The sequence below is a fragment of the Acomys minous genome, assembly GCF_964271855.1.
Source record: "Acomys minous genome assembly, chromosome: 16".
In the NCBI taxonomy this organism is placed as follows: domain Eukaryota; kingdom Metazoa; phylum Chordata; class Mammalia; order Rodentia; family Muridae; genus Acomys; species Acomys minous.
The window spans coordinates 49732832-49757506 of record NC_140498.1 but is presented as its reverse complement, the minus strand read 5'-3'; the positions used below and the strand labels follow the sequence as shown (position 1 = coordinate 49757506).

The following is a 24675-nucleotide window of genomic DNA, read 5'->3' as shown; positions in this document are numbered from 1 at the left end:
TGTACTCAATTGATAAGTGGTATATGGACAGTGCTTGCGGGAGAGTGGACGCATCCAACACCCCCAGCTCTGGCGTAAGCCTTGGGTGTGTGCCCTGTGCTCTGAATGTGTCGTGGCAGAGAGGCCATCCTATTGATCTCAGCATCCTCAAAGCCCCCAGCTTTGAATACAACACATCATTGTTTGCATTTCCTCTATTATTTGAAGGTAGACACAGATTGTCTATTTTCTAGCTAGAGAAATTCAGACAGCACACAGGTTCTAACTGAACACATATGGGAGGACAGGGTCAGATAGATGTTATTGCCACCTCAAGCAGTAGTCTGGGATCAGGAAAGAGTGTGGTCCTGAGGAAGAGGTCCAGAGTCACAGGAGCTGGCGCAGAGAGCAGCTGCTGAGGTCCCTGGGGACAGCCTCCTGGGAGGAGGGTGGGCTTCCGAAGTCAGAGATGCTGAAACATCTTACCACTGAGCAGCAGGATCCTGTCTGCTCTTCCCTTTGCTGTGAACAGAAGGTGCTGTGCCAACCCCATCCTTCCTGCTATCAGCTGTTAGATGCTCCAGCAGGACCCAGGCAGGACGACGGTTAACATGTCATCAGGTCTTTGGGAAGCATGCTCTGGGTCAGGTTAGGGTGCAGGTGCTGCTGTGGGGCAGCATCGCAGCAGCACCCAGTGCATGGGTTTGAGAGGTATTGGGGGAAAATGCCTAGAACCTGTTGCTGGCCAGACATGGGAAGATGAGGAAGGAGCAAGTAGTCAGGGAATACTGGTAGGCCCGCTGGTGGCTCTGTGGGTGGAGTGGCTTTCCCAGAATGCCTGAGTGTGGCGGATGGGCCAGTGAGGGGAGATGATGGCTGATTGATGGCTGGATTTTGCAGAGTTTAGGCCAGGGAAGCTCGGCTGTTGGGTCCACACCCTGCTGTCCTGCCCCGGGGAAGGTGTGCTCGAACCTTAACACTTCCTTCACAAGGACTATTGACTGCTTGTTCTCAGTGGCGGAGATTGAACTTCTAAGGCTCAGCAGGCTCGGTTCCTTCCAAGTCCTCTCTCTCCTGGCGTGTGTCCCCGTGGCCTGAGCTCCCTAGAACCAGGTCTGGGAAGATCAGGGCCCATCACAATGGATTCGTTTACTCTGATCACCTCCCATTTTCAAATACATTGCATTTGGATGTTCTGGAAATGAAGGCTCAGCTGAAGAGTGGAAGGGGGTTCAGTGCAGTCAGTAACTAGGATGCTCTGCCCTTGTGACCTCACACATTGCAGTGAGCCAGGAAGTGAATGGCTTTTGCCAGCCTAAGAGTTGGCTGTTCTTCTTCTTAGGGAAGAACCTCTCCAAGATAGGGTAAAGCCTCGTGTGCACAGGGTACATGCACACACGCATGTGTGTACACATATCAGAATTGGGATGAGCTGCATGGAGAAGCTGCTGACTCCGGTGTTTGCACCGGCAAGCCTCAACAGTGGGAAGGACCCTCAGGCTGCCCAGTTGCCATCCTAGTGCTGGTTATGGTGAGGAATGACTTTGTCCATGTTCCACTGTCTGCCTCTCCGTTTCTGCACATAGTGCATTGCCAAGTGGACCAAATCCACACATAGCATTCATTGTCAAAGAAAGGTGCTACAGGAGCATGCTGTTCCTGCACAACACTACCGTGGGTCTGAAGTCACAGCTAGAAGGAAGCTCCTGAAGCAGGGGCACCAGAGAGGCCATGCATGGGGGCAGGACTAGACAAAGGGCAGCAGTGGAGCTGTCACCTGAGAACTCCTCAGGTGTCACAGCACCACTCATCACCTGCCCTGCACCTGGCCCAGCTGGAGAGGTCGTCAAGTTTGCAGGTAACTGCTTGGAGTCTGCTTCCTCGAAGGCTTGATCGACTCCACAGCTCTTTACACTGTGGCTTATACTGGCTGAGGAAACTCACTCTGCCTCCCTGAATCACGTTCCTCTGCTTACTGACGTTGTCCAGATATTTAATTGAAATTGTTTCCAGCAGTAGTTGAGTATGTCATGATCAGTTCTCTTGAGTGTCTATGCCTTCAGGGAGCAGGGATTATAAAGGTCTTATTTTCTTTCACTCAGCTACATCCTGTCTTGTCTGTTTGCTACAGAGAACATTAGCTTCCTTGTTCTTGTTAAACAGTAACTAGACTCATAACCTGCAAACAACCTGTTTGCAGCATATTATTTAAACAACCTCCTAGAGAAGAGAAGGTATCTTGAAGATCTCAGAATGGATGGCTTTCATATATGCATATGTACATGTGCTCACATACGCACGTGTAATATGTTGTACATGTGTGTGCATACATATAGAGGCCAGAAGACAAACTAAGGTGTTGTTCTCAGAAGCCATGCATGTTTTTTTCTGACAGTCTTCTCAAGTTGGCTCTGAGCTCTCCCAGGTACAGAAGGCCAGCCAGGGAGCCCTGGGGATCCTGGGTCTCTACCTCCCCAGTGCTGGGATTGCAAGCACAAGCCAGCAGGTTGGATTTTTTTTTTTAACATGGGTTCTCATGATCAGTCCTGGCACTCCAAGGCAAACGCTTTGCTGACTGTCTTATATTCCCAGCCCCTGGGAGCTCTTAGATGGCAGTTTCCTAGTGGACGTTTGTCCCGTCTGCAGGCTACTGCCTAGAGAAGGGCTGTCATATGAGAAGAGCGGTCCAGGGACTGGCTGCCTACTTCCTGTTCTGTCTTTTCCGTGAGGAAGTTATAGTCTTCAGTCGTTTTTAGCAGTTTCCTTATTCTTTTACACTCAAGAGGGAAGGCAACGTGTTGTGCTTGTGATGTTTTATGCTTGGTAGGTATAAGCACTCCATTTGTGTTGTCTGCCAATACCTCTGGATGAGGCACACTGATCTCCCCTCAGACAACCAGCCCTTATCTGAGGAGCAAAGCCCACTGGCTGCAGTGTGGCTACCTATGCTCTTGGAGATAAACTAAGCCACCTGGTTCTCAGTAAACCATAAATGGTGGTACCTCAGAGTCCCCGGGAACTCAGAGTTCATCTCCAGGTTTTTCCACACAGGACTTTACCATTGCCTCTGAATGAATATGAAAAGCTATTCTGGCCGCTCCTGTGTTGATCCCTTTTCATGAACCACGCCTGTTGACTCTTAACTGGGGACAACAGTAGCAGATGGGGAGTTTAGCCCAATCGGAGTGGAGCCTGTCATTATGTTGTTATAAACCAAGTTTCACACAGACTCTAGAAAATCAGACACCCACATCCATATCAAAAGTCCAGAAGGCAAGGATCCCCACTGCACACAGGTCCCCAGGACAGAGCCCTGTACACGCAGAAGCAGCTGAGAATCTGCCATTACCCTGTGTTCATGGCTAAGACTTCCATCTCTGCAGAGGACAGATGAGAAAAACTTGGTCTCGCTCTGCTGCCAGCTTCCCTGAGCGCTGTCCCTGTGGTGGAAAATGAGGCCCAGAATTCACAAACCAAGAATGCATTCTCGGAGGTCTGTTGCTGAGCTACATGGAGTTGCCAAGTTGTGCCAAGTATTGTTCAGTTCCAAAGACAGCCTGATAGCATCATAGAGCTGTGGGTGTACCTTCTATCTAATGTGTGTGTGATTAACTTCAGTACCGTCACATGTGCATCATGCTAAGGTCATACTGTGTGGAGGAAATAGATCTGACCTGTGTAGGGCGAGGCATTGGGGAGGCCATCTTCCTCCGCACATCTGCATGCCAACTTTGAGTACTGTCAGGGTACCCAGTACTCTGTGTGGTCCCACATACAACAGCCCAGGATTAGCTCTAGGAAGACAGATACAGCAGGCGATACTTTCAAGGCTTAGATTCGGTCAGACCTGTGGGCACACTGGCAGTTTTCCTCATTCAGACAGCATGACGCTCCAGACACTCTGGTGGGCTCTTTCCTCCTGTTTCTAGTGCTGCAGCCCTGGCTGAGAAACAAAGTCACTTCTCTGCCAGTCCCTCTCTACCACTCCTTTTAGCACTTGGGTGCCATTAGCGGATGCCTGGCTAACCTAAAACCCTTGCCCTTGCTGCCTGTGCCTGCTGTCCCACTGCTCAGCACTAGGGGTCCCGAAGGCACAGCAGGTGCAACCCTACTGGTCCAGACCAGTTTGGTGTTCCTGCTATGGTGTGTCAGCCACAACCAAAACCCAAGTCATGGCAACTCAGGCAGAACAGAGGTTTTCGCTCTTCCCAGCGGTCTCCCCAGTTCCGGTTGCCTCTTCTGGCCACTGTACAGTGGACCCAGCATTCATACTGTCACTCTCCTGGCTACTGGCTAGAGTTGAGGTTCCAAAATCACATAGCTGCTCCTGGGTGGAGGGGCATTTGGGGGAGCAGTAGAGTAGGGGTAGGGAGATGCATGAACGATAAAGAAGCTGCTGCAGGGCTGCAGAGGTGGCTCAGAGGTTAAGAGTTCAATTCCCAGCAACCACATAGTGACTCACAACCATCTATAATGAGATTTGGTGTCCTCTTCTGGCCTGCAGGCACACATGCAGACAGAATATTGTATAAATAATAAATAAATAGAACCTTAAAAAAGAAGAAGACGCTTCTGGAGAACACCAGGCAAGAGGCTGCGCAGACCCGAGGCAGTGCCAGGAGCTGGGGAGCTTCTCGGAGCCCTCATGCCCACACCTGAGCCAGCCTTCCTGCCCAGCCTCAGAGCTTAGTAGCCTGACGACTGGAAGAGAGTATTGCATGGCTTTCGCAGACCTGCTTGCGGTTTAACTGAGACACGGAGACTTGTTTACAGTTGAAAGCCTTGTGCTGGGCAGTCAGTCCCTCAGCTGGCTCTCCTAAAGCTATCCTGACTTCCACCATCCCATCTCTCCACGTGGCTCCTGCTGCCTGCTTGCAGCTCAGTTCTATCCCATCTGCTTCCTTCCGTGTCTCTCTTTGTCTGCCATGTCTGTTGAGCCTCCCATGCCCACCCCCTCAGCCTCTTCTTTTTTTTTTTTTTTTTTCTTTTTCTTTTCTCCAAGACAGAGTTTCTTTTGTAGTCCTGGCTGTCCTGGACTTGCTTTTTAGAGCAGGCTGGCCTCGAACTCACAGAGGTCTCTCCTCTATCTCTGCCCAGAAGTCCACTACCTCTGCACCCCCACTTCCTGCCCCAGATCCATCTGACAACTCTTTATTATACAAAAAGCCAGGTTCCAGTCTGAACCAGTCAACAGCAAGACAAGTCCCAATCCATATCTTATGCGTTACCTGCCCTTCATCTTCTGGGCAGGTGAGGAAGAACAAGCATGACCGTCTAGAAGACTGGTGGTGAGCCACAGAAATGACAATAATACCAAAGTCCTGGAAGCCATCTGGCCTAGAACAGATGCTATTTATGGAAACGCAATTGTCGAGAAAGAACACAATTTGTTCTGAGCACAATCTTGGTACCCTTTTTTAAACTGACGTTACTCATTGTTTGTGGTGTTGTTTGTTTTGTTTTGTTTGTTTTCTAAGTTTCTGACACACCTTTCTCTCGCTTCTGCCTCTCCATTTCTGTTTCTCTGACACTAAAGAGCTAGAATTGCGCTTTGGCCTTGGCATTTACTTGTCTGTTCCTGTTAAAATTCTATTTGTACTTGTTTACCTAACAAGAGCTAATTTCAGCACATTTGTTAGTTTTTAGATGTCTTGATTGCTTATCTTATTATAAAAGTACTTTATGTTCATGCAACATTCAGAATATACAGAGAAACTGGAGTGTTTCTGCCCCTCTCTCCCAACACTAGCCGCTTTGTCATGTTTTTTCTAGGATTTTCTCTCTCCATACTCTCCATGACATATTTGCAACAAAACTGTGTCATTTCTTTTAGTACGTGCCATCTTCCTGTTTGCCCTGGCCATGCCCAAGGTCAAGGTCCCCAAGACTATCAGAGTAGGCCATGAATGTGTTGTCACTTTTGCTCAATGCAGACTTTCTCAGTTCTTACCACCACTTACGGACACACCACCGTTCACGTTTGAGATCTCAGCCAATGCCACAGTGAACAGGTGTGCTGTGGGCTGGTATGTGTGCTGCTGCAGGCTGGTGACTTTCTGGTCCCTCATTGAAACTTTGAGTTGATATTTCTTAATGGTCCCTTGAATTTGCAAGTCGAGATATGACGTTTACTGTGTAGCTGGTGCCCCGCCTGACTGCTCTGGGTCCAGCCTACACTGAAGGAGGAGCTTGCTGAGCCCATTCCCACCTCCTGGGGCTTGGGCTAGAAGTGCCTGTCTCTGGTGTGTAACCCATCCCTAGGCTATACTTGCCCTGCCTGGCTCAGGGCCGCAACATTGGCACCAAGCTCCCTGAGCAATAGGGAAATACCAGGGCGATCTCAGTGGCATCCGACCTGCCTTCTCAGTGAAGAGGGAGAAGGAGCTGAGCACGTACTGCGTCTGAATACTTAAATACGAGATCTCATTCATCCCCACATTTCCATAATGGAGTGTCAGGGCCTAACTGGAAACCCAAAGCTCAGAGGATCTTGTGCCCCTCATAACGCAGCTCAAGTTCTCTGAATGCGGGGACCTCACTGGTTCCTTCCTGAAATGCTAACCCAAAGGGCAGTAGTGGAAAGCTGTCAGCATTGGAGTCTGATGGTAATTGTGGCTGCAACCAGTCCGCCTCTCTGAACTCCAGGTTGGCATCTACTGTCAACTTCCCAGCTCAGAGGTGTGTGTGCAGTTCATTGGTGCCAACTGCACTCGTGTTGCTGTGCATCTGTAACTCCATTCCTCTCATGAGTCCTTTTCCCTTGGAAAACTGCTGCTCTCTTCCTAGTAAACATCTCTCTTCTCTCCCTGACTGTAGACTGCAATGTCCACTCTGTAGCTTCCGCCTCTGTATCTGACAGCTCAGTTCTTTGTTAAGTACAGGTATGCAGCTTCTGTCTTTTCTGACTGGCTCATTTCACTCAGCTTAATGACCTAGAAGTTCAACCATGTTATAGCATACCGGAATGCCCTTCCTTTTTAATACTGAATATTCTCTTACACACACATACACACACACATGTGCACACACACACACACACACACACACTTATGCATACATCATTGGATGTTTGTGTTACATAGTTTAGCTATTTTGAATAATGCTGCTGTGAGTACAAGTGTGCAAATACCTCTAAGGCCCTGCTTTCATTTCTTTGAGTATGTAACTATAGGGGTTATATGCTGAATCATTAATTGCCAAATCATGTAGTCATCCTGTTTTTAACGTGAGATATCACTGTTGTCATCCTGTAAGTGGTACCATTTTACAATCCCGTGGACAGTGTATATGATCCCCAATTTCTCTGCCTCACCTATACCACTGGCTTTCTGTCTTTGATGTTGTTATCCTCTTGTGGATATGATGTACTGTTTCATGTGGATTTTGGTTGCATTTCTCAAGTGACTAGTTAAGGTATCTTTTCACGTGCTTCCTGGCTATGTTTTATCTTTTTTGGAGAAATATTTCTTTAGGTGCTTTGCCCAGTTTCAAAAAAAAGTATTTTAACTTTATTGCTATATATTCTAGTATTTTGCTTATCAAATATATAATTTACAAATAGTTTCTCCCCCTCTGTTGATTTTTTTTGATATGCAAAAGGTTGAACTCTTCATGGCATCCAGTTTGTCAATTTCTCTTTTGTTTCCTGTGCCAGTGTTTAAAAAGAAATATCATTTCCCACCAGTCCTCTCAGCCGGCTTTTCTAGCCCATCTTCATCCCTTGTGTCAGCCACCGATCCCCAGAAATACTTTCTACCAGGCACCTCATGGGACCCACTAGGCTAAGATCGGTGCCTCACTCAGCCCTCTATCTAGAAGCTTTTTCTCGCAGTAGATGGGAGCTAGCACAGAGACCTTCAGCCAGACAGAGCACAGGGACTGAGGCCGCACAGTTCTAAATGAGATGTCCTAATCAAAGCCCTCCCCCACGAGGCCCAGGGACATATGCAGACGAAGAGGCAGAAAGATTGTAAGAACAAGAGAGGATAGAGGACTCCAAGGAAACAGTGTCCTCCAAACACAAGGCAGATGCACATAGGGACCCACAGAGACTGTCAGCACACACAGGGCATGCACAGGTTCATGCCAGACAGGACCATGTTACCAAGATGGGGAAGTGGATGTGAGCTCTCAGCCCTAACTAAAAAGCTGTTTGCAATTGATACCTTTTGACAAGAGAAAATAAGCTTTTTCCAGGAGTCTTACTAGCTATTTCTGCCATACTCTAGAGCAGCCCCATGCCCAGGAGCAGTGGCCCGACATGAAACTAACTCCAGTATTTTTGTAGACCTTTTTGTCTTATTTTGCTTTTTTTTTTCTTATTGGTCTTCTGCTTGTATATTTTGATTTCCTTTTTTGTATTTATATATGGAGGAGTATTTTTTATTTTGTTGCTTATCTGGGAGAAGGTGAGGGAGGGGAAATCATCATCAAACTTTTGAAAACATTTTAGTAAAAAACTTGTTTTACTCACCTTAAGGAAGATGAATAGATAGATAGATAGATAGATAGATAGATAGATAGATCCTAATTGGTTTCTCTGTGTCTTTTCCTTGTCAGTTAAACAACTAACCAACCTCCCAGCTGGTCAAATGCCTGAGAATTCTTTTTGAGGCCTTCCTTACTACATAAAACCAGCACATGACTACCACCTCTCAGCCCCTTCTAGTTGTATTCTGTTTCATTTCTGAGATACAGAAAGACAGTAGGGTTGGAGAGACTGCTCACAGCATGTCAAGGTGGTTCAAAGCAGTCATGGCTAGCTGGGCAGAGGAAGGAGGAGCTGTGAGTTCAAGGTTAACCTAGTCTTCATAGCAAGTTGCCTGACAGCCAAGACTACATAGAAAGATTTTGTCTCAAAACAACAACAAACCAAAAATACAAAAACAAACAAACAAAAAGGGCATTTGTTGTACTTGCAGAAGTCCTGGGTTCAGTTCCCAGCATCCCCCTGGTAGCTTAGAGCCATCAGCTCTAAGAGGGATCTGTTGCCCTCTTCTGCCCTCCATGGATGTTCACAGCCTCCATCTCACATCTGCCGTGAAGACTACCCCTAACTCTCTTCTAAGTAGTTTCTTTTTATCACTTTCAGTCTGTCCCTTCTTCCCTGCTTCCCTCCCTATCTGTTCCTTGTGTGTCCTCTTTCTGTGGCATGCAGAGCCGGCCTGACGTGTTGGAATCCACACCCGTGGCCAGGTCTCTCTCTGTTGTGTTTGCTGTTAGTGGGATTCGACTCTGACTCTGTTCTCTTGTGTTTGCTGCTGTAGCAGAACGGTTTGAGAAGGCCATGCTGAGGCTTGCCATGATGCTAAGGTGTTACTGATGTCCTGACCCAAAAAAAAAAAAAGATTCCAGAACACACAGTGAGCACTTGCTAAACAAAGTGGAAATATTTTCATTCAAGTTGATTTTTGTAATCTATAATTTTCTCCTTTATTTCTAAGCTCAACTAAGCGCTGTATGTGTCCCCAGAGAGTGTTTGTATGCCTTCAGCTGTTATTGATTCTCATGTGCATGCCGTGGGTGGATCACTATTGAAAAAGGATGAATTCATTATATTTGGGTTGGTGAAGAGGGTGGAAGGCAGCTAATGCTTTTGCAGGACATGTTTGTACCAGACCGTGGTTACCTTGGTGTGAATCCTTCTGGCGGTGCCCAAGCTTTTGAAGTCATCACCTCATTCTCACATGCAGGAGCACAAGGCTCAGAAGGATTCATCTCACTGACTCTTCCTCCAACATCTGAGGAAGTGATAAGAAAGACGTCTACAGCATTGGAAAAGCTTCCGTCTGTGACTGCAGGGGTTCAGGGAAGATGGGGGCCTCGTGATTATTGATAGGTCATTGGGAGATATCTGTGATTTCCTCAAAGCAGCATCCCTGTGCAGTTTGGAAGCACACAACCTATAAGTGCATGTGATCCCCAGCTCCTTGCTACAGGCATCTGTCCAGGCCTTTCTTCTGGAATGCTCCTTAACTACTCTGTGTGGCTATTAACTCACATCCCAGCATTCCCTGTGTCGCCAGGGTAAGTATGTTGAAGGCCATGATGAATGCATCTGAACATCAAGAACAGGAAATATCCTTTCCCTCCCCGCCCCCACACACATACCTATTCAGTATAGTACTTGAAGTCTTAGCTAGAGCGATAAAACTGAAGAAAGGGGATACAAATAAGAAAGGAAGAAGTTAAAGTATCATCTATTTACAGATATGATTTTATACATTAAAGACTTTAAAAACTCTAGTAGGAAGCTTCTGCAGCTGAGGAAAAAAAAACACTTTCAGCAAAGTAGCAGAATAAAAAAATTAAGACACAAAACTTAGTAGCTTTTCCATATACAATTGACAGAAAGAAATCAGAATAATACTTTTCACAATAACCTTATACATACATACATACATACATACATACATACATATATACATAATACATATATACATAGTACATGTATATACATATATATAATACATATAGACATATACACATGTACTATGTATATATGTATTATGTATATATGTATGTATGAACATAACCAAACAGATGAAAGATTTCTATGATAAAACTTTAAGACATTGAAGAAGATGTCAGAAGATATATCTTCCTTGCTTATAGATTGCCAGGGCCAAATATAGTGAAAACAACCGTCTATCAAAAGCAGTCTACAGATTCAAGACAATCGCCATCAAAATCACAACACAATTATTTTTTATTTATTTATTTATTCATTCATTCATATTACATCTTAATTGTTATCCCATCCCTTCTATCCTCCCATTCCTACCCCCTCCCACTTTCATGCTATTCCTCTCTCCTATGACTGTGACTGAGGGGGACCTCCTCCCCCTGTATATGCTCATAGGGTATCAAGTCTCTTCTTGGTAGCCTGCTATTCTTCCTCTGAGTGCCATCAGACCTCCCCATCAAGAGGACATGGTCAAATACGGGGCACCAGAGTTTGTGTGAAAGTCAGTCCCCACTCTCCACTCAACTGTCAGTGATTGACGTTTACTGCATGTAGAGTCCTTGGCTGGTGCCATAGTTTGAGCAGGACCCCTGGGCCCAGATCCGCCCATCATAATGTTCTACTTCTAGGTTTCTAGGACCCTCTGAATCCTTCTTTTTCCCCATTCTCCCATAGTTCTCTCACCTAGAGTCCCAATAGGAAGTCCTCCCCTCTGTCCCACTTTCCTAGTAGGTGAAGACTTTCGTGGGACATGTTCCTTTGGCTAGTGCCTAGTTATAAGTGAGTATATACCATTTGACTCTTTCTGCTTCTGGGTTAACTCACTCATTATCATCATTTCTAGTTCAATCCATTTGTCCACAAATTTCAGAAATTCCTTGCTTTTAATAGCTGAATAGTATTCCATAGTATAAATGTACCACAGTTTCTTTATCCAGTCTTCTACTGAGGGACACTTAGGCTGCTTTCATGTTCTGGCTATTATGAATAAGGCCACTATGAACATGGTTGAGCATATGTTCTTGTTTGCTGGAGCATTTTCTGGGTATATTCCAAGGAGTGGAATAGCTGGGTCTTGAGGAAGCCCTATTCCCAGTTTTCTGAGATAGTACCAGATAGATTTCTAAATTGGTTGCACCAATTTGCATTCCCACCAGCAATGAAAGAGTGTTCCTCTTTCTCCACATCCTCACCAGCGTGTGATATCACTTGAATTTTTAATCTTTAATCTTAGCCATTCTGATGGGTGTAAGATGGAATCTCAGAGTCGTTTTGATTTGCATTTCTCTGATAACTAAAGACGTTGAGCATTTCTTTAAGTGTTTCTCAGCCATTCGATATTCCTCTCTTGAGAATTCTCGGTTTAGTTCTGAACCTCATTTCTCAATTGGGTTATTTGGTTTGGTGGTGTTTAATTTCTTGAGTTCTTTACATAGTTTGGATATTAGACCTTTATTGGATGAAGGGTTGCTGAAGACCAGTCTGTAGGTGTTGCTTTATTCCGTTGACAGTATCTCCTGCCTTACAGAAGCTTCTCAGCCTCATGAGGTCCCATTTGTTGATTGTTGACCTTAAGGCCTGGGCTGTTGGTGTTCTGTTCAGGAAGTTGTCTCCTGTGCCAATGTGTTCCAGGCTCTTCCCCACTTTTTCTTCTAACCAATTTAGTGTCTCTGGTTTTATGTTGGGGTCTTTAATCCACTTGGACTTGAGTTTTGCGCATGGTGACAAATATGAGTCTAATTGCATTTTTCTACATGTAGACATCCAGTTAGACCAGCACCATTTGTTGAAGATGCTATGCTTTTTCCATTGAATAGATTTGGCTTCTTTGTCAAAAATCAAGTGACCATATGTGTGTGGATTCATTTCTGGGTCTTTGATTCGATTCCATTGATCAACCAGCCTATTGATGTGCCAGTGCCATGCTGTTTTAATTACTGTGGCTCTATAGTACAGCTTGAGATCAGGTATGGAGATTTCTCTGGAGGATCTTTTATTGTATAGGATTGTTTTTGCTATTCTGGGTTTTTGTTTCTCCATATTCAGTTGAGAATTGATCTTTCAATGTCTTTAAAATATTTTATAGGTATTTTGATAGGGATTGCATTGGATTGCTTTTGGTAATATGGCCATTTTTACTCTGTTAATTCTCCCTATCCACGGACAAGGGAGTCCCTCCATCTTCTGATGTCATCTTCAATCTCTTTCTTCAGAGATTTAAAGTTCTTTTCAAACAAGTCCTTCATTTGCTTGGTTAGAGTTACTCCTAAATATTTTATATTGCTTGTGGCTATCATGAAGGGTGTAGTTTTCCTAATTTCTTCCTCTGTATGTTTGTCATTTGTATATAGGAAAGCTACTTACTTTTTGAGTTAATTTTGTATCCAGCCAATTTGCTGAAGGTGTTTATCAGCTGTAGGAGTTCTCTGGTGGAATTTTGGGGGTCACTTATACACACTATCATATCATATGCCAATAGGGATAGTTTGACTTCCTCCTTTCCCATTTGGATCTCCTTGATCTCCTTTTGTTGTCTTATTTCTCTGGCTAGGACTTCAAGAACTATATTGAAGAGATATGTAGAAAGTGGACAGCCTTGTCTGGTCCCCGATTTTAGAAGAATTTCTTTGAGTTTCCCCCCATTTAATTTTATGTTGGCTATTGGCTTGCTGTATATAACGTTTATTATGTTTAGGTATGTGCCTTGAATTCTCGATCTCTCCAGAACTTTAAACATGAATGGGTGTTGCGTTTTCTCAAATGCTTTTTCTGCATCTAAGGAGATGATCATGTGGATTTTTTTCTTTCACTTTGTTTATATGGTGGATTACATTGATGATTTCCATGTATTAAACCATCTCTGCATGCCTGAAATGAAGCCTACCTGGTCATGGTGAATGATATCTCTGATATGTTCCTGTATTCATTTTGCAGTATTATTGAGTATTTTTGTGTCAATGTTCATAAGAGAAATTGGTCTAAAATTCTCTTTTTTTGGTTGGGTCTTTGTGGGGCTTAGGTATCGATGTGACTGTGGCCTCACAGAATGAATTTGGTAGTCCATTTCTATCTTTTGGAGTAGCTTGAAGAGTATCGGTATTAGCTCTTCTTTGAAGGTCTGGTAGATTTCTGCACTGAAACCATCTGGCCCAGGGATTTTTTTTGGTTGGGAGTACTATCAATGGTTGCTTCTATTTCTATAGGAGAAATAGGCCTATTTAATTTGCTTATCTGACCTTGATTCAAATTTGGCAAGCAGAATCAATCAAGAAACTTGTCCATTTCCCTTAGATTTTCAAATTTTGTGGCATATATGCCTTTAAAATAGGATATTATGATTCTTTGTATTTCTTCAGTGTCTGTTGTTATGTCTCCCTTTTCATTTCTGATTTTGTTGATTTGGATAGTGTCTCTGCCTTTTTGTTAGTTTGGCTAATGGTTTGTCTATCTTGTTGATTTTTTTTTTTCAAAGAACCAGCGCCTGGTTTTGTTGATTCTTTGAGTTGTTCTCTTTGTTTCTAATTTATTGATTTCAGCTCTGAGTTTGATTATTCCAGATGTCTATTCCTCTTAGGTCTTTCTGCTTCTTTTTTCCGGGGTTTTCAGATATGTCATTAAATTGCTTATGTTGGATGCTTCCATTTTCTTTATAAAGGCACTTACTGCTATGAATCCTCTTAGCATCGCTTTCCATGTGTCCCACAAATTTGGGTATGTTATTTCTTCATTTTCATTGAATTTCAGGAAGTCCTTAATTTCTTTCTTTATCTCTTCCCTGACCCATGTGTCATTAAGTAGAGAGTTATTTAGTTTCCATGTATGTGTAGGCGTCTTGTTATTTCTGTTGTTGTTGAAGTCCAGCCTTAAGCCAAGGTGATCTGATAGGATACAAGGTATTATTTCCATCTTCTTGTATCTGTTGAGGCTTGCTTTGTGACCTACTATGTGATCAGTTTTGGAGAAGGTTCCATGGGGTGCTGAGAAGAAGGTCTAATCCTTTGTGTTTGGGTAAAAAGTTCTGTAGATCTCTGTTAGATCCATTCGATTCATGACGGTGGCTAATGTCATTATTTCTTGGGATAATTTCTGTTTCAATGGCCTATCCTTCAGTGAAAGTGGGGTATTGAAGTCTCCCACTATTAATGTGTGGGGATTGATGTGTGGTTTAAGCTTTGTTAATAGTTCTTTTACAAAAGTAGGTTCCCTTGTATTGGGAGCATAGATGTTCAGAATTGTGATGTCATCTTGGTTGACTTTACCTTTGATGAGTATGACATGTCCTTCTTCGTCCCTTTTGATTAATTTTGGTTGAAAGTCTATTTTATTGGATTTTAGAATGGATACACCAGCTAGCTTCTTGTGACCATTTGCTTGGAATATTTTTTCCAGCCTTTTACCCTGAGGTAATGTCTATTCTTGTGGTTAAGATGTGTTTCTTTAATGCAGAAGAATGTTGGATCTTGTTTATGCGCCCATTCAGTTAGTCTGTGTCTTTTTATTGGAGAATTTAGTCCATTGATGTTGAGAGATATTGATGACCATTGGTTGTTAAGATCCTTAATTTTGATGTTGGTTACCGTAGGGAGTTGGTATGGTTGTGTTTTGCGATAGTGTAGTTATCCATTTCCTGTGTAGTTTTGGTTGTAGCTTGACCCTTTGGGGTGGAGTTTTCCTTCTATTAATTTCTGCAAAGCCGGATTTGTGGAGAGGTATTGTTTGAATTTGGTTTTGTCATGGAATATCTTCTTTTCTCCATCGATGGTTATTAAAAGTTTCGCTGAGTATATTAGTCTGGCCTGATCTGTGGTATCTTAGGGTTTGCAGGATCTCTGTCCAGGCCCTTCTGGCTTTTATGGTCTCTGCTGAGAAGTCGGGTGTAATTCTGATAGGTTTGCCATTAACTGTCATTTGGCGCTTAAATGTCACTTGGCCTTTTTCACTCGCCGTTTTTTTTTTTTCTTTGTTCTGAATATTTTGTGTTTTGATTATTATGTGACGGGAGGTTTTTCTTTTCTGGTCTATTCTATTTGGTGTTCTGTAGGCCTCTTGTATGTTTATAGACATCTCCTTTAAATTTGAGAAATTTTCTTCTATGATTTTGTTGAAAATATTTTCTGGGCCTTGGAGTCCAGCATCTTCTCTTTCCTCAATGCCTATTATTTCAGGTTTTGTCTTTTAGTGTCCTTGATGTCTTGGATGTTTTGTGTCAGGAATTTTTCAGATTTAGCATTTTCTTTGATGGTTGCTTCAAGACTTACAATTGTATCTTCTAGGCCCGAGATTCGTTCCTCTGTCTCTTGATTCTGTTAGAGAAACTCGCCTCTGTGTTGTTTGCTTTCTTGTCTAAGCATTCTCTTTCCCATTTTTCTTCTGTCCAGGTCTTTACCATTGTTTCCATTTTCAGTTCAGATCTTGAACTGTTTTATTGATTTCCTTCAACTGGTTGGTTGAATTTCCTGAATTCCTTCCAGTTACTCTCTATAGGCCTCTTTTATGTCTTCTACCTGTTTGGCTGCCTCTTCCTGCATTTGTTTATGGATTTTATTTGTTTCCTCCATTATCATATTTATTACTAGATATTTGAGGTCTTTTTCTTATATTTCAATTGTGCTTGGGTTCTCTAGGTTGCTTTCTTTGGGATAGTTGAGATCTGGAAATGCCATATTGTTTCTATGCTGGCCTTTATTCATCTTGATGTGTCTGATGTTGGTAGGTATCTTCTGGGGTCCTTCACTGGTTGTTGAGAGCAGTTTGTTGGTGAGTAATTTTAGGTTGAGGTCCTTTGCTCGAAAACACAATTTCTTTACAGAATTTGAAAGGATAATTTTCAGCATCTTGTGGAAATACAAAAAGACTCAGGAAAGCTAAAACAATCAGGAATAATAGAAGAACTGTTGGAGGTATCACCATCCACTGATTTCAAGTTATACTACAAAGCTATAGTAATAAAAAACACAGTGATCAATGGAATTGAATTGAAGACCCAGACATAAGTCTGAGCTCCTATGGACACCTTATTTTTGACAAAGAAGCCAGAAATATACACTGAGTAGGGGGGCATCTTCAACAAATTGTGCTGGTCAAATTGGATAGCTGCATGTAGAAGAATGCTTACAAATTCATACCTATCACCCTGCATAAAACTCAACTCCAAATGGATCAAGGACCTCAATATAAGACCAGATACCATGCATGCTGTAGAAGAGAAAGTGGGGGATATTCTTGAACTCACTGTCACAGGAGAAGACTTTCTGAACAGAACACCAATAGAACAGGTACTAGGAACAATAAACGGGACTTCATGAAACGGAAAAGCTTCTGTACAGCAAAGGACACTGTTAGTCAGACAAAGGGGCAGGCTACAGGATGGGAAAAGATCTTTACCAATTACTTATCCAATAAATGGATGATATCCAAAATATATTTTTAAAAACTAAAAAAAATCTGGACATCAAGAAGACAATCCGACTTTTTAAAATGGAGTACAGATCTAACTAAACAGAGATTCTCAAAAGAGGAAAACCAAATGACTGAGAAACACTTAAAGAATTGTTGAACATCCTTAATCCTCTTCCATATCAAAGTTACTCTGAGATTTCATCTTACACCAACCAGAATGGCTCAAACCAATTAAAACAAGTGTCTGCACATGCTGATGAGGATGTGGTGCAAGAGGAACACTGCTCCATTGCTGGTGGGAGTGTAGACTTGTGTAACTACTGTGGAAACCAGTGTGGTGGTCCCTCAGGAAGATCAAAAATATCCTCAAGACCCAGCTGTACCACTTTTGAGCATATACCCATAGGACTCTACGTCCTGCTCACCCATATTCACTGCTACTCTATGCATAATAGCTAGAAATTGGAAACAACCTATATGTCCATCAACTGATGAATGGGTAATGAAAGTGTGGTACAATTACACATGGCGTATTCTTCATCTGTTGAAAAAATGAAATCAATGAAATTTTAGTAAATGGTTAAAACCACCAAAATTATCCTGAATGAGGTAATCCAGATCCAAAAAGAAATTATGACATATTCTCCCATTAGCCTTCACTAGGCATGCTACTATATGAATAATCACAGGGGTCATATATAGAATAAGGACTGAGAGTGGGGAGGACCTCCAAAAAGGAGAAACAGAATATATAGTTAGGGAGAGATGATGAGGTGGTCACTGGAACCAGAGGATTAAATGGAAAAGAGTACAAGGGAGAGACTATAGGAGTGACAGATAAAAATAAGGGTAATTTGAGGGGTCATATGGAAACCTACTAGCACAGTAGAAGCTCCTTAAAAATATGTGTGTGTGTGTGTGTGTGTGTGTGTGTGTGTGTGTGTGTGTGTGTATGGATATATATATATATATATATTTGAAGGAAATCTAAGTGGAGCCACTAGATACCGGAGGAGATGATGCCCCAACTAAACATCTTGTACCACTAAATGAAATCTCTAATTCCAGGGGAGGGTCTCCATGGTAACCTCCAAACAACATAGGCCTTTGTCTTAGTTAAGGTTTCCATGTCTGTGAAGAACACCATGACCATGGCAACTCTTTTGTTGGAGTTTTCCTTCTAGTATCTTCTGTAGGGCTGGGTTTGGGCATAGAGATGTTGTTTACATTTGGCTTTGTTGTGGAATACCTTATTTTCTCCACCTGTGGTGATTGAAAGTTTTGCTGGGTATGGTAGTCTAGGCTGACATCTGTGGACTCTTAAGGTCTGCAAGACATCTTCCCAGGCCCTTCTGCCATTTAGAGTCTCTGTTGAGACGTCAGGTGTGATTCTGATAGGTTTGCCTTTGTTTGTTACTTGGCTTTTTTTTTTTTCATTTGCAGCTTTTAATACTTTTTTCTTGTTCTGTACATTTAGTGTTTGATTATTATATAGTGAGAGGATTTTCTTTTCTGGCCTAATCTATTTGGTGTTCTTATATGTTTATAGGCATCTCTTTAGGTTGAGGAAATTTCCTTCTATGATTTTGTTGAAAATATTTTCTGAACCTCAGAGCTTGGAAGAATAAAGCTATTCCTATTATTCTTAGGTTTCATCTTTTCACAGTGTCCTTGATTTCTTGAATGTTTTGTGTCAGGAATTTTTTAGATTTACCATTTTCTTTGACAGATATAACTATTATATCATCTACACCTGAGATTCTTTCCTCCATCTCTTGTATTTTTTGGCGATGCTTACCTCTGTAGTTCCTGCTTTCTTCCATAAGTTTTCCATCTCCAGGATTTCCTCAGTTTTTGTTTTATTATTTCTATTTCCATTTTCAGGACTTGAATCACCTCATTCATTTCCTTCACATGTTTTTTTCCCTCTATTTCTTTAAGAGAGTTATTTGTTTCCTCTTCAAAAGCCTCTATCATCTTCATGGCCGTTGGTTTAAGGTCATTTTCTTGTGTTTCAGTTTTGTTAGAGTATCCAGGGCTGTTTTCAGTGAAATAACTGGGTTCTGGTACCATATTGTCCTGGCTTCTGATTATTGTGTTCTTATGCTGGCCTTTAGCCATCTGGCTGTCTCTGGTATTGGGTGGTTGTTCCTGGTACCCACTGGGATTTCTCACAAAGGAAGTGCCCTGGACAGGAGGCTGGATGTTCCTGGTGCAGCCCTCCTTGGGATGGTGGGTATGGTTGTAGACAGGCTGCTGGCTCTCAGGGAATAGTCTGCCATTCTCCTCAGGGGTCTCTCTGTGACACACTCCCTCCATGAAAGCCACCCCTTCTAATAATGCCACTCCTTGGAGATCAAGCATTCAAATCTATGAACCTATGGGGGCTATTCCTATTTAAAACACAGACACTGCTAAGGCTGATGGTTGCTGTCCACAAAATGATAAGGCACTATTGCTGAAGATAATCACATATCTCATGGAACACAGAGAGTCAAACTGGTGCCTAACTAGAGCCTTCACATCTACTGACTCAGTGTGGGAGCTCCTGTGGTAGTAGTCCATGGTCCTGGAAGATACTCTGTACACTAACAGGAGAAAGTAACCCGACCCAGCTACAAACCCTTCAATATATACAGTAGTGACCTGCCTGCATGAAATGCTGGTGCAGTAGTGACACCAACGTCGTAGGGTTTAAGGCTCCCTCCACTAGATTGAGCTCATGCCTTCAGGTGGCTGAGAAGCTCCTGTTCCTAACAAGAACTTAGCTCCAGTTGATATTGGAGGCCAGCCACAACAGTGGCTCGCTGTGAATGGAAGGTCCAAAGTCTAATAGTTGCTCAGTCCATGAGGGTGGGTGTCTCAGATGGTCTTCTGTAGATGCCCGAATCCCAAAGAAGTGGGCTCCAATGCCATGAAAGAATAGACTTGCTGGCAAGGCAAGGGCAAGCAGGCATGAACAGAAGCTTCCTTCTTCATGTCCTTAGACAGACATGCAGAAGGTGTGGCCCAGATTAAAGGCGCACCTTCCCATCTCAGGAGCCCAGTTAGAGCTGTGTGTCTTCCTGCCTATAGATCCAGACTAGAAGTGGGTCTTCCTACCTCACATTTTTAAAAATCCCTTATTGATATGCTCTCCACTTTGGAATTTTAGTTACTTACAGATGTAGTCAAATTGATAGCCCAGAATAGCTATCACTGTGGGTTTGGGGTTTGGGGTTTGTTTGTTTGTTTGTTTGTTTGTTTGTTTAGGAAGATATTTTGCCTTATGTTGCTTTGTTTGAGCATTTTTTAAAAATCTTACTCATATTTTCCTTGTACATTATGGTTTCTGATTTTGTGTTTTTACTGTGTGTGTGTGTGTGTGTGTGTGTGTGTGTGTGTGTGTGTGTCTGTTTTGTGCTTCTTATGCCATTTTTTTTATTCTGGTTTGTTTTTATTTCTCTGCTTGTTTGTTTGTTTCTTTGTTTTAATAGGGAAGGCATGGAGTTGATGGGTAGGGAGGTGAGCAGTATCTGAGAGGAGATGAGAGAGGGAAAATTATGCTCAGAATATATTGTATAAAAATTATTTTTAATAAAGAGAATGAAAATACTTCAATGTTTTCCAGGAAAAAAACCACAAATACACTTAAAAACAAATGGTGGTGCTCTGCTTTAATGTCATAAAGTTCAAGTTCATGGGTCAAGCTGGCTGAGTCCCTCACCTGAGACCTAGGGCCTTTGTTCATAATCAGAACAGCCTGGTTCAAATCTTGATGCCTCTCTGGTTGAGCTGCCTTGTCTGCTGTGGGCCAGTCTTGGAACAGTGCCTGGCTTGTAGGGACTCTAGGGTGGCCATCCCTAAACATCGCAGCATTCTTCATCAGGGTGAGGGACAGCCAGGGCTGGCAGTTTTCCAGAAGTCTTCATAAAGAGAATAGTGTATAGGCTTTTTCACATGTACTTTATTTGGTGTTCTTTAATGCTTATACCTCCCTTCCAACCCACCTACCCTAGATAGGAGAGAAAGGAGGCTAATGGGATCATAGTGAGGATTTCAGCAGACCTGTTAAACAGCCTCCCACCATGATGATAATGGGCCAGACCTATGAAACTGTAATCCAGGCCCAATTAAATGCTTTCTTTTATAAAAATTGCTGCAGTCATGATGTCTCTTCATGAGGCAATGGAACAGTGACTAAGACGGTATTGTATCAATAAGGAGAGTGGCATTTCATTCTATTATTTGTTTCATTAGGGTCGTACATGAAGAAAGCATTTCAGTGAGACATTTAAATTCTGACCTTACTCAAGAACGTGCAAGTAACCATGCATGGTGTGAAAGCAGGAACAGTAAGAGGAACAGATCTGTCTACCATCATTGGCCATTTAACCAAGCCCTTGGGGCAGACTAAGAGAAAAGAGTAACCACTAAAGGCAAAGGGAGTATGAACCCCAGCATTAGCGGTAGGAGCTCACCTGGGGCCTCCAAAGCAGCAAGTCAAGGAAGCCCCTGGAAAACAGTAGCCTCTGTGCTGTGCAGCTGTCATCTCTGCAACGCCTGGTTTCCTAGACTGTGTCCTGACTTCAGACTTGCTGCGTTAGGCCTCAAGCCCTTCATCTCTGCATTTCCGCCTTTCTTAGCTCAGTTGCTTCATGAGGCTTTTCTTGGCATTCTCTAAGGTTTATTTCTAATTGATATATAAGCATGCAGTTTTTTGGGATATGCAGTTATTATGACTCATGTATGATGCCCAGCTGATTGTAATGGGAACGGAGCATCAACTCCAGTGTTTACCCATCATTTGTCGGGGACATTCCAAACCTTCCTGTTATTTGCAGTGTTGGCTTTGATTCCCTCTGCTGTGGCTCTCATTGTTTTCAGGGAAGTGGACCTGCTCTTCTCCGTCATTTCCTCAGCTGTCTGTGGCACTGGGGTTACATCCTCACCCTGCTTTGCTTTTCTCAGTCACTCCTCATGACATCACAGGCAGGTGGAGTGCGTGTTTGTAATTTTCTCACACACAATGCAACCCCCTAGTTTAGAGGAAAGGATTTGTGCTTATCTCTGTCACTAAATTGATACTTCACACATAGTCAATGCCCAATAAATATTTGTTAAATAAATTCACACAGAGAGGCTGTGAAGAACAGATGTGGAATTGAATTGGTCATTTCAAAATCCATTTATTAAGCTTTAATACATTATTACAGGAAGTGCGGAAGCCAGCAATCTGAAGAAGGAGGATGCTGGTTGCCCACACATTTTCTAACTCCCTATCCAAATAATCATTTCCATTCTGAGTCCTGCATGCCAGAGTGGAAGGGAGGATGTGCCAAGCACTAAGATGCTGAGCCTCTGTGTGCCTTATTGAGTGCCGACACAAAACACCTCTTCCTGTGCTGGGACACCTGGCACATCCATCTCTGGAACTAGGACTTCTCCCCTGGAGGGATGGGTTCAAAACCAGGACCATGTAGACAGCGCAGGCATGGCCAGGTGCACCCTGAGGCAGAGTTGCTTCTCTGCTATCTTATCTCAGCAGGCAACCGTAGGGACACTGAGCTGAAGTGTTTCTGTAGACAGATACGTGCTCCATCCGTTTGCTCTTAGTGGGTCCCTACTCTGGGACATTTCTGCGACAGTCATTCTCAATTATTCTGTCTCAGTTTCTTGTGAGTAGATAAGTGAACAAACAGCCTCCAGCCCTCTCAGGTGACCACTCTTCTTTTTCCAGGAACTCCCTGGCGGGAAGAGCAGACTAAGGACTTGCAGCGAGTACTGAGGGCTGTGGATCAGGACATCCCACTGGTGCTGGTCAGTGGCAACCATGACTTGGGCAATGTCCCAACAGCCGAGACTGTGGAGGAATTCTGCCAGACGTGGGGAGATGACTACTTCAGCTTCTGGGTCGGGGGCGTCCTGTTCCTGGTGCTCAACTCCCAGTTCTTGTACGATGCCTCCAGGTGCCCTGAACTGAAGCAGGCCCAGGACCGCTGGCTGGACCAGCAGCTGAGCATCGCAGAGCAGCAGCGGTGCCAGCATGCCATTGTCTTCCAGCACATCCCTCTGTTCCTGCAGAGTATTGATGAGGATGATGACTACTTCAACATCACCAAGACCGTGCGGAAGGAGTTGGCAGACAAGCTCACCAGAGCAGGTAGTGCCCGGGTGTGGGTGTGTCCACCTCCTCTGCCACCTGGCAAACTGAAGAGTGGACAAGGGTTTGGATGGGACTGGTTGGTTCTGTCCCACTCACTAGTAGTCTGGCTGTGGACAAGCTGCCTCTGCCTGCCTGCCTCGGTTTCTACAGATCTCTTACGGTAGTTAAGGGTAGTAATCCCAGGATGCATTTAGGCTGGCCCCTGGCCCGCCAAGCACCACCTGAAGTAGATGCCTACATTTGAGGATGGGGGTCTCGGGGCAGGGGGTCCTAGCAGAAGGGCCCAGAATGTGGCCTGCAGGCAGCTTCCTTCATTTCTGAGGGAAGAGCGAACTGGCTCAGGGACAGATAAGCCTTAAGAACCAAGCATCCTACCAAGAGTCCTGTGTGTCCTGCAGGAATCCTTGTGGTGAGGCTACAGTAGACTGGTCCTGGGACCTCCCTGGGTTACCTGTACTGGGGTGCATTATGGCTCCTCCCTGAGTTAGGACAGGGAGATGTCTGGATTGGATCTCTCTGATGTAGACTTCAACCCATCATTCGTGCAATCCACAAGTGTGCAATCAAAAGTGAAGATGCCCTGGCCCAGAAGCAAACCTTAGCTTCTGCCAGCTGTTCCTCCCACCTCCCTAAGACTGTGGCCTCTCTAGAGAAATGCAGTGTCCTGGCTGGCTCCCCTAAGTGATCAGTGGTTGCCATGACTCCTGCTGTGTCCTGTCCCCCACTGACCTCCTTAGACTGTTCTACAGCTCATTCGTATCAGACACTTGTAGTATATGCACCCCATCATTCAGTTCTTCCAGGAGGGAACAGGATTGGAGGTGGGCTCACTCAAGAGCCAAAATTTGTTTAAAAAAAAAAAGAAAGAAAAAAAAACATCCCCGCTACTCTTTTATTCATCCTCCAGTGTGGAAGCCCAATAGGCCTTCTGTACGCCTGAGACGTTTTAGAAAAAGCTCACATAATGAGAGACATTTTCCAACTGTTCCATGGAGATCAGGTTGGTAAAGTTCTATTAAAGTTTATGAGTTGGTGTGGAAAACATTTCTGATGCCAAGGAAGTGGCCTGCGTGTCTCTGGACGGCATCCACTCCACCTTGGCGACTGTTTTGCAACAGAGAATCAAGCCAGTGGAACATTCAGTGCCACCAAACCCAGTCCTTCCAGGACATGTAAGTGGCGCAAATGCAGCCCCCTCCCTTCTGTCTGTTTTCCTTTCTGTCAGCATTGTCGAGTGGTGTGTGGCTCTGGGCTGCCTATACCAGGACAGAGCACATGCCTTCCATGAGAATGTGCAGATGCTGAGAGGACCCGCAGTGCTAACAGGGCATCCATGGAGGAAGTGTGGTAGCCATCTGCAGCAGAGGGCACTGCCTGTGGGATACGACAGCTGCCACAGGCTCTGGAACCAGGACTGTGTACTTCTGAAGCGAATCCCATGGCCCCATCTTGTTAAAGTTGGTATCTACCATGGTTCCTGTGAGCAAGACAAGCACGGGCCATGCAGCCCCTCCCCCTAGGCAGAATTAAAGGGGAAGCCAGACCACAGTCCAAAAGTTGCTTTGCCAGCATGAAGCTGACCGGGAGGGAGTTCACCTTCCTTTGCCATTCTCGGTGGGACCTGGCCCTGGCATCCTGAGGGCTCTGGGCCCAGCAGTGGCCTCCTTGCCTGGCAGGACTGTGTTCA

At 43.9% G+C, this 24675-nt stretch overlaps 1 protein-coding gene across 1 annotated transcript in view; it reads left to right on the top strand.

The window, feature by feature from the left end:
- The window catches only part of CPPED1 (calcineurin like phosphoesterase domain containing 1), a 122858-nt gene that overhangs the window by 70144 nt on the left and 28039 nt on the right, over positions 1 to 24675 (top strand). The window contains exon 3 of the mRNA XM_084763178.1: positions 22563 to 22985. Within this exon, the coding sequence (XP_084619304.1) occupies positions 22563 to 22985 (423 nt within the window). The remainder of the gene's footprint in view (positions 1 to 22562; positions 22986 to 24675) is intronic.